Source organism: Ochotona curzoniae, unplaced genomic scaffold (genome assembly GCF_017591425.1).
Source record: "Ochotona curzoniae isolate NIBS_2020 unplaced genomic scaffold, NIBS_Ocur_1.0 scaffold_3835, whole genome shotgun sequence".
Lineage (NCBI taxonomy): Eukaryota > Metazoa > Chordata > Mammalia > Lagomorpha > Ochotonidae > Ochotona > Ochotona curzoniae.
This window is the reverse complement of record NW_024467114.1, coordinates 20053197-20064039: the sequence shown is the minus strand read 5'-3', so window position 1 is coordinate 20064039 and position 10843 is coordinate 20053197. Positions and strand designations below refer to the sequence as shown.

Below are 10843 nucleotides of genomic sequence, written 5' to 3'. Positions count from 1 at the left end.
CCCAGCAGACACACAACCTTCATCACATTTAATTCGGCCAGGAAAGCTTCAGTCACATGGCACAGGGTTCCATAAACTCTAAATCAAGTTTGAAATACCTAGATTAACACTGAAGGTGTTAGTTCGAGGTCCCTTTGTGCACCCTCTGCCTCCTGGTGGCCACACTGGCAGGAAGCTGGAACTGGGAATGAGATCAAAGACTGAAATCCAGCCTCTCTGGTGTGGGATGCAGGTGCCTTAACTGCCATGCCAAACTTACCCTCCCTCCCCTCCCCCCAAAAATCATGCTTGATCCCTGATTGGTTGCATTCAGTAATGCAGAACTCGTGGACACGAAGGGCAGACCATCCCGTAGACAGTCTTGAATAGCATACAGGCAGAGGAAATTTGGTAGTGGCACATCAAGAGTCTGACCACAATCCTAGAAGTTGGCACCACTTTATTGAAAATAAGTTGTATAAATCAAAGAAACTCTTCTAAGTTATCAACAGTCATCACATGTCTTATTTTCCTATTCTTTCTATTGACAATGATCCCACAAAATCATCATCATAAGGAAGAGGGATTGGATTATACAGTGAGAGAATGTAAGAATCTCTTTTCAAGAAAAGAAGTGACCCTTTCTACAAATTTTGTGATGCTTATAGTCTTGTCAGCTTCAAAAAGGCATAGTCGGCTGTGATTTCCCTTCTCCTTCTAAGTGTTCCAGTTGGTGCCTAATTGATGCTTGCGGTTGGAGGTTCTGTATCCAAAGTGCCCCTGAAGCCTGTAGCATTTGTCTTGAGTGTGTCCTTGGCAGTCAGCTTATAGCCTTTCCAGGAGGGCCCCCAGCTTGCCAGGCTGCACCCCCAACACCCTGGGTAAGCTGCCAACCCTCTCTAGATTCCTTACCTAGGTTTCATAGCCCTTTTTTGCAGCAATGAGCTGTGGAAGGGCACAAGCTCTGTCCTCCTCGGCAAGGTACCCAAAGCCCTTTGCTCAAGGCTATCTCAGGGGCAGTTGGAGAGGCAGGGATTCCGGAAGCACACAGCTTCATGCTGTGACTCTGACATGCCCATCACTGCAAGAGGCGATGAGGGAAAACATTTCGTATAGATTCTGTTGCAGCGGGTCCTTCGAGCCTGGGACACAGCCACCCAATCAGTGAGTTTGTCTGAGATACCACTTCCCTGACTTCCAGGGGTAGGCATTCCTGTGAACCTCAGTGCCCCCCTTGGTCTCCAAACACCTCTTCAATCTGTGAGTTGAATGGATTCTCTTTCCCAAGGACCTGGGGCCACTGGCGCTGCACCTTCTTCCAGAATTGATCTGCAAATAGCAGCAGAGCCACCTGCAAGACAGAATCCACAGGAAAAAGGTATGACAGAATGATAGCAAGGCAATACTGACTGGTGAGATTTACCATACACCCTCTGTGGCAGGCAGTGGCCAGGCTAGCTGCTGGCATTCCTGCCCTTGCGTCCTTGTGTTCTCCCCTGCCCAGAACCAGGGTGAGCTCCATCACTTGGTTCTACGTAGTGGAATATGTGGTGATGGGTTATGGGCGGGTGTCAACTTAGTGACTCCATTCTTTATATAAGACTTGGCCTTGCATGAGACTCTTCTGACTCCCTTTGCTTGGCCACTGAGATAAGAAACTCCCAGCCAGGAAATAGGGATGGCGGCTAGCTGACATCTTCAAGACTGTGGGTCCTCAGCCCTACAGCCTGAAGGAAAGAAAGCTGCCAGCAAGCCACCTCTGCCCCCAGCTGTTTCAGGATAAGAGCATGGCTAATTGGTTTAGTTGGATGAGGCCCTACGCAGACATCATGGTTAAGCTATAACCCACACGAACTGTGAGATCATAAACCTCTATCATTTTAGGTGCCTGTATTTGCCATTATTTGTTATTGACTAATGGCAAATACATCTGTTTGCTTACCTGTGGTGGGCTGACATTGCTGACATTCACCCTAAGTCTAACTTGGGTTTTGGACATGAATGTGATAAGGCCTTCTTAGCATATGGGGGGAGCCACATGCACAAATGACACCAGCACAACCACAGCCACAACCTGGAGGGGAAGAGGTACCAGCTCTGCAGGGGTGTGTGTGTGTGGGTTGGGGGTGTTGCAGGGCGGGACTTCTGTGAGGAAGACAATGGCTGAGTTGCATTTTCAAGTTCACTGCATGAGTTGCGCGGGGGGGGGGGGGGGGGGGGGGATTCGTGCTTGTGGCAGAGGGCCTAGCATGTGCAAAGGCATGGGAGAGGAGGCATGGTGAAGAATTTGGGTGCCCAGGACAGGAAGCTGTGTGGGTCAACTGCTAGGGGTGGGGTCCCGAAAGGTACTGGAGGCATGGAGCCTAGGCCAAGTGCCACATGGAGGGACCATCTGCTTTCTGCCTAGCTGGTGCCTCTCGGGCTCTCTGAGCTGAAGGCCCCTTGTCCACACTGTGAGCAGCCCTGCGCTCCACCATCCACTAGAATGCCTTGGAGGGCAGGCTCCTTTTCTGAGGACATGGCCCTCGCTGAGTCCATGGGGCTGCTGGCCCCACCTGGCTGTTTCTCAGCAGGGAAGCTTGATACACAAGTGCAAGAGAGCTGTGCTCACTAAAGGCCTCACAGAGGACTACACTGTTGGAGAGAAAGCCCAGAGAGCACCCTAACTTTGCTCAGAGATACAGGACCTTGGCCCCCAAGGGTAGTCCCCAGCTCATCATCCTAAGAGTGGTACAGCTAAGTCTCTGTGTGGGGTAGAGCAGCGCCTCTCCTCTTCTCCCTGCTTACAGTAAAGGACCTGAAGACCTTGGGGTTTATATCATGTGGAAGGACTTAGTGGCTGTTAGAAGAAACCAGACCATATAGAAGCTCTATATTAAATACTCCAGCATTTTCTTGTGTTCCAGAGCTTTCTGTGGAGGTCCCAGAATTCCATTCACTTGGCTCGATAGTCTTGGTCATAACCATACAACGCCTATACTCCCAATCCTCTCACATACACGATATGCACACCCTTAAAAGTCACCACACATGTAACACACATACACCCCTCATATACACACCCTCTGTGTATATAGCCCTCACATATACACCATACGTATGTAATCCACACTGTATGCATACTCCACATATACACCAATCATTTATGCGTCCCACACATGACACACGATTCCAATACTCCTTAAACACATAGACATCACACAGAATAACACACATCATATACACACTGCAAAACCCGACATACACAGCACACAAAGGAAACAACCCCTTATACATCTTACACCTAACACATCACATGTGAAACACACATATTCTTTTTTTTTTTTTTTTTTTTTTTTTTTTAAAGATTTATTTTTATTATTTTTTATTGGGAAGGCGGATATACAGAGAGGAGATACAGAGAGGAAGATCTTCCATCCGATGATTCACTCCCCAAGTGAGCCGCAACGGGCCGATACTATGCCGATCCGAAGCCAGGAGCCTCTTCCGGGTCTCCCACGCGGGTGCAGGGTCCCAAAGCTTTGGGCCGTCCTCAACTGCCTTCCCAGGCCACAGGCAGGGAGCTGGAAGGGAAGCGGGGCTGCCGGGATTAGAACCGGCGCCCATATGGGATCCCGGGCGTGCAAGGCGAGGACTTAACCACTTGCGCCACCGTGCCGGGCCCGAAACACACATATTCTTTATATAGCACATATGACATGCCACAAAATATCATATATATACACTTTTACACACACACCCATAATGTATACTGATTTCTTTGTACTTAAAAACAGGAGTGTGGGGTCAGTGTGGTGCTACCCTTCATTAAGCTGCCACCTGTCATGCTAGCATACCATATGGTCACCAGTTCAAGTCCTGGCTGCTACACTTCCAAATCCGCTCTCTGCTAACATGTGTGGGAAAACAGCAGAAGATGGCCCAAGTACTTGGGCCCCTGGCACTCGTGATGGAGACTAATTTAGTTTTTGGGCTTCTGGCTCTATTGTGGTCATTTGGGGGGTGAATCCGTGGATGGAATTTTTTTTCTTTTTCTTTTTTTATCTTCCCCTTTCCTATAACTGCCTTTCAAGCAAATAAGCAATAAACAGGATTGTGCCAGGGGCTGTCGGTTAGGCTGCCCTCTTCTATCCAGAAGGGCCAGGTCATCTCTGGTTCAAAGCAGTCAGAGGCCTGGCCCTGTGATGATTTGATTTGCCTGCCATTTCTCCACACAGGGACTGCTGCCAGGTCTGTAGAAAATTGTGGTGCCTGTTGTTTTGTTTTTTGTTTCGGTCGCTTCCAGCATGATATACACAGGCTGCCTTTCCAACAATTATATGGTACCAAGGTGTTTGAGCATTTATTTCCCACTCTTACGTTGACAAGGTAGGGGCGAGGGGTGAGGGTTAGAAAAGGAGAATGAAAATGAGAGAGCTCAGATATGAGCATGTGGGAGCTGTTGGGTTGGAAAGCAATTAGTTGGCTGTCACTTTACTAGAGATTACAATATTTGAATGTGCATTGCTAAAATATTGGGTCTAAAATGAGAGTGGCATGGTTATTACGATGTTAGTGGCTTGTGATGAAAGGATCAAGCATACCCATTCAATCAGCCATGTTTGGACAGGTGTCTCCTGCGTGATGCTCTCTGCTGGGCTCTTGAGGGCCAACGCACAGGGGCAGGTGCCACTGTCCCCATCCCTTTCTACTCCAAATCAGTTATTTCCTGAACATGGGTGTTCGTTTTCTTTATCCAGAATTGAAAATATCCAAGCAAGGAGTATGCGTTGGGTGTCGGAGTAAAGACACTGCTTTGGTGTCCACTGCACATCCCATTTCAGAGACTTGGGCTTGGGACTAGACTTCCCCTTCCATTCCATTTCCTTCCTAATGGGCACCCTGGGAGGCAGCAGGTGGTTGGTTCTGCCACCCAAGTGGGAGACTCAAAAGGAGCTCCCCACTCTGGCTTCAGGAAAACCCCAGCTACTCCAGTTGTTGCAGGTATTTTCTTTAGCAGGGGTGGGGGTTGCTGGTGGGGTGGGGAGACACAACAATAGATGACATTGAGCTGATCCAAAGCTGGAAGCCAGGAGCTTCTTCCTGGCTTCCCATGTGGGTGCAGGGTCTCAAGGCCTTGAACCATCATCTGTTGCCTTCTCAGGCCATAACTGGGGAGCTGGATCAGAGGTGGAGCAGCCAGGACACAAACTGGCACCCATATGGGATGCTAGCATTTACAGGCAGAGGATTACCATGACACACCACTGTGTTGGCTTCCTCTCTCTCTCTCTCTCTTTGCCATTCAAATAAAAAAAATTTAAAGTATTGTAGCAATACCTATTCACTCTAGAAGAGCTGAAAAGGATAAGCCAAAAGAGAAAAATGGAACAGAAGTCATCTGCATCCATCATAGAAGTACTTCTATTAAAATTGGATATAGAACTTCTCTGCTTTTATATCTGAATTCCTTTCTTACACACACACACACACACACACACACACACACACACACACACACACACACACACACACACACACACCCTCCATGGATATCACTGTATAATCTGTTCTCATAGAAGCTTAATTTACTTACAGGAAAGTTCACTCTTCTTTGTCAACAGTTTCCTAAGTGCTGACAGATGCCTACAGCTGCGTGCTCCCCCACAGCTGTTCTCTGCTCTTACATTGCTGTCTATTCCAGACAGATTCCCGTGTCACTAAAGGTAGATGTGGATCGTTGTTTTTGCTTAATACATGGCATTCCATCTGTTGAAAGCCAGCGAACTTATCTTGCCAGAAGAAACATCTGTCATATACCTCCTTCTGCTCCCTGGTGTTTGTCCTCAGGACAGGACACAGGGACACCCTCTCCCCGCCAGTGTACAGGAACATTATGGACGAATGGACTTGCTCTCTAACCCTAACTCTGTACATGCGCTGAAGGTGGCAGGGAATGGGGTGTTCTGGGTGTGTAGGCCTGCCTGGTTAACAGAGGGCCCTTTCTGTGTAGTTAAACATCTTGCAGTGCCTACTTTCTTGCTTCCTTACATATAAACATATCCAGTTTCCAGCTTAAGAAAGCCACAAGTTTTTTTTTCTCCTAAGTTCATCAAGTTAGCTCTTTGTGCTGTTCTGAGATGTTTTGTTTAATTGCTTCATATAGGGAATTGTGCTAAGCCTTCTCCTATTGGTCCATGATCACTGCTGAGATTTAAGGGATGATGCCAAGCCTGTATCAACCCCGGATGTGCCAAATTTGATTTCTTGAATGAAATCTCTGATGACCACTTGTCCTCCTGTCTTTGACTCAATGGTCATTAAGATTTCTGTTGTTAATGCAGTTGTGTTTTAATTTTTAAAATTTCATTAAATAACTTTAGCACATATATGATAACTATACAGAAATGTTTATGGGGTACCATGTAATGTTTGGTGTGTGTATGTTGTATAATGTCTACCTATTTCTATCTATTTCCTCAAACACTTAATATTTCTTTATGCTGAAAATTCTCCCATCCTATGTCCAAGCTGTAAAGACATACAATTGACCTGCAGGTTTAACAAGCTGCTCTTCCTTTGCTTTTTTTTTTTGTACCCCTAGAATAGACTTTTCAGTGCCTTTCTTTCTCTGTCACTGGGATTATAGCAGGTTTTGCATTGTCCTTCATAGCTGAATATACACACTCTGTGTGTGTGTGTGTGTGTGTGTGTGTGTGTGTGTGTGTGTGTGTGTGTGTGTGTGTGTGTTTCCAACATTTGGATGGGCTTGGGGACAGGATTTTCAAAGTATGCCTGGAACGACACCTGCCACTCACTCCCTGCACAACCCCTGGGCCAGGCCATGCCCCACCGCTGTAGAGGCTCATTACTTGTTTAGGGGATTTTGTGTTTAGTTCTGGAAGATAACATTGGTGGCCTTTAGTGGATTTCCTGTGTCGCCTCAGTGGAGGGGCCCATCTGAGGCAGCAGTTGAAGGAGAGTAGTAATTATCAAGGATTCTACAATAATTCGCTTTCCCTCAGGGACCTCTGTTCAGGGTTAGAATGAAGTCATTGGGCAATAGGGACATTTTCTCGCTGTCTCCACTTCTCCATGCTATTCTGAACTTCAACTGCTGAGTTCAGGTGGCTGCAGTGTGCTTGTGTCCAAGTGCCACTGCCAATTCTAGCTGGGGTGGCCCTATGCTCTGGGTAAGAGCACCCTGACAGGCACCCCTGCCAGCATCCGTGCTGCCAGCGTGGGCACCTCCAGCAGCCCTTTCTGTCTGTGTGCTGCCACATGATGGTCAAGTTAAGAGGAGCACTTTGCTCTGAAATTGTCCTGGAAGGGGTGTCAGAGTGGGACGACCTACCACACTGTCTTGTGTAAGCTGGTGGTGAAACAGCTTTTTCAGTTTGTGCTTCCAGCCCCTGGTCTTGCCAGGGAGTGGGCATAAATTTATGGGAAGGGGCGCGCAGGATAGGGATACACAGAAGGTTCTTGGGGTGGGCCCTTAGTGACAAGCACTACAGCCATCATTTATGTGACTCTCAGAATTTCTTCTCTTCTCCGTTCAGAATGAACCATGCCTCACAGCTGGACAATGGTTTTGCTTACACTCAGTTCTTCTCTAAGGAGGTTTCCTGTCCTCCAAGTGCAGACACCACATCAGGTCTCTCCCACAAGTCTAGGATTTTCCCCAGGATGAGGTAGAAGCCCAGCACAGAGTCCCCTGCATGGTCTAACCCAGGAAGCCTCCACCTTCCCACTTTGTTTAATTTATTTTGCCCCCCCAAATGGAACTATTTCAGAAGAAATCCACAAAAGCAAATTTTTAAATAATAACTACCTCCTTGTAATCTTTTGGAATCATAAATATGTCTTAGAGCAAGATTGTATAGATTTTACCAAAACATACAATCTCTTCATTACTTTTAATTTGAACCCTTGCTAACTTTAAGTCTGGGGTGCCAACAGACCAAAGCCAGAAATCCACTCTGAATGTATTTTTCCTGCAGGAAGATAGCTCCAAGGTATCTTGAGAAGATTGTTTTTAAAGCACGTGCAGGGATGCTGTCACCGGCACAGCTTTGTTCCTCTGTCCCCATCTGCCCAGAAAAACCATCACTGGACCTGGGGAGTCGTTGGTCTCAATTAATTGTAAATTTGCAAACTGAAAAACAGCAGTAGTCTCACATGCATTTAAATACATTCAAGAGAAAATAAAAATTCCTAGTTCAGCTCCTCAGTGCTGCATCAGGGTGACCTTGACCAAAATGATGCTGACTTGTTGGCCTTTAAAGCAACATAAAGACTAAGGTGGCTGCTTGGGATGTAATTGAGAATGTCCTGGCCCAGAACATTGCTTGCTTCCCCTCCACATCGTGAGCACAGCTTCCTTTTCCAGGAGACTTGCCATGTCTACCCTGGGCCCTTAGTTCCCAGGGGGTTTACAAGCGGGCCTTGGAAGCTAATGACCTATTTAAGATAAAGCCAAAACCAGTCTGTCTCCGTGCAGGGTTCTGGGCTGGAGAGAGAGGAGAGGGCTGAGGTTATGGGAGATTCCTTCTTTGCAGTAGGAGTTTTGAGAGGCTGTATTGAATGGTGTCAACATGATGAGAAGAGAGGGAGTTGTTCCACAGGCAGAGCTGCCGAGGCCAGAGTGCGAAGGATGCTCAGAAAGGTGTCCAAGAGCAGCGAGGGAAAGTTGGCTTGATGGATGCCTGTGACTTCCTAACACTTTCTGTTTACTGTTGTCTGATCTCAGGCCTACATGGCATTATGGTGACTTCAGATACCTCTGCAGAGACTTCAAAAAAGCAGGTGTTTGAACAGGTAGAATTATAGCAACTTTTGCAGGTCACAAACTTGGGGCTTGGAACCTTGAAAAACTGTTTCTTTCCTAAGTCAGATTGCTCTCTAACTTTTTTTCTTAAACCCACTGGCTTGCCATCTCCCTCCCGAGCCATTCTCCATGTTGTTGGGACTGCTAGTGTCTTTTAAGAACACCTGCATGATTGTGTCTTTCTTGCTTACAAAGCTGCACTTGGATCCACATGCCCCTTGGGACAGAGGTCAAACCTCACTCCAATCTTGCCTGCCCTGGCCCCTGGCGACGTCTGTGAATTTTCCTCTCAACTCCACTCTCAGACTGCATGTTGCAGGTGACTGAAAGCCTTTCTCCTTCAATTCTGTAGTGTGCCATGCTTTGTTACTACCGAGGCCTTGCCAATGTGGCTTCCTTCACTCAAATCACTTTCTACAACCCCTGCCCACCTACTGCTTTACCACCTGGGTTCATGGTCTTAGCTCTGAGGTCACCTCCTCTCCCATTTCACCTGCCGTAATGCTCTCATGACTTTCTGTGTGGGCCCAGCTGAAGGCATTCACCCCATTACATGGAATCCTCTGTTGGCTCACCATTTTCATCTTAACTAGCAAGGGTGGCTTCTTGTTCACCTTTGAACTCCCACTGTGCTTGACATATGAGATGACAAGTCACCCCTCCGGACTTTACAGCTCAACCTACTTAATAAACAGGCAGGCGGACCGATGGCCTCCATGGATGCGGTTAGACCATGGCTGCCCGCTTTATCACCCAATACTAGGCAGGAACAGATCTTGAATGACAAGATTACTATACATGTTCAGCTTCCACATGTGTCTTTGTTTTCTGTAACCAGTTAGAAACACAGCCATTTGAACAAAGGAGATCCCTGGTTTGATAGGTGTTAACCCTAATATCATTTTACAGCCAGCGATAGAGTGGTCCTTGGGCAGATGAAGGACATGTGTCCTGAGCGTCAATTGTTCATGTGGGACCCTCTGCCTGGTCATCTTTTTATGCCCTTATTCTCTGCATACAAGGAATAAAATTCTAGGATATGCAAAAGTACAAGAAGTACTACCTCATTATTGCCAGGAGCAAGGGCATTCATCTAAAACCAAATATAGCATTTTGGGGGATTGCCATGTTTTAATATTTAACTAGCTTCTAACCAATGAGTCTCTGATCAACACATCCAGGTGATATTAGAATATGTTGAAGTTGATCTTGTAGCCCCCTTAGGCAGCTCGATTCTCAGGACTGCATGCAGCTTAGTAACACTGACCTGCAGGTGGGAATCCAGGCTAGAACCTGGTTGTGTTTTGGACAGGCTTGTTTATCCCCTAGAGGTACCTATGTTAGAAGCTTCACATGGCAATAAAAGGTGATGAGACATATTTTTTAAGAATTAATTAATGAACTTGAAAAGGGCAGAGAGAGACAGAGATGGACAGATACCTGCAATGGCCCCAGGCAGGAGGACAACCTTGTATGCCAGGGTCCAGTTTTCCTACATGGGTGACAAGGGTCCAATTACTTGAGCCATCATTAATGCTTCCCAGGGTCTGAATTAGCAGAAAGTCGGTGTTGGGAGTGGGGCTGCAACTCCAGCCCAGGCATTTGGATGTGAGATGCGGGTTCGTAATTGCTAGGCCAAAGCCCATCCCACAGGACCTCTCAGAGGTGGGCTTGGCATGAGGCGATTGCCAGACCTTTTCCTATGCTCTGGGTTCTTGTCTTCATAGACTCTGTCCCTCTCTCACATGCTCTGGCTAGGATGCTGCATGCTAGGAGGTGAAGTAGCCATGGGGGGGCTTTAGCCTCCAAAACTTTGAACTACATAAACCTCGCTTTTTATTTTTTTCCTTCATAGAATAGCATAGCCTCAGATAATTCTGTTTAGTAACAAGAAATGCAGTAATCCAAATACCTTGGTTTGAGTCTTCTCTGTTACACACATTTATTATTACAAATTCTTTATGAAACAAAAGATTTAAAAGTAAACACACAGAGAACCTGCATCATGGCACTGCAGGTTAGGGTACCACCCACGAAGCCAGCATCCCACATGAGCAC

General features: G+C 46.9%; 1 protein-coding gene across 5 annotated transcripts in view; it reads right to left on the bottom strand.

The window, feature by feature from the left end:
• Positions 1–422: 422 nt before the first annotated feature.
• Positions 423–10843, bottom strand: part of AOAH (acyloxyacyl hydrolase) — a 249021-nt gene continuing 238600 nt past the window's right edge. For all 5 annotated transcript variants that reach the window (XM_040964660.1, XM_040964664.1, XM_040964662.1 and 2 more), the window contains one exon: positions 423–1330. In XM_040964660.1, the coding sequence (XP_040820594.1) occupies positions 1202–1330 (129 nt within the window). In that variant the 3' untranslated portion in view covers positions 423–1201. The remainder of the gene's footprint in view (positions 1331–10843) is intronic.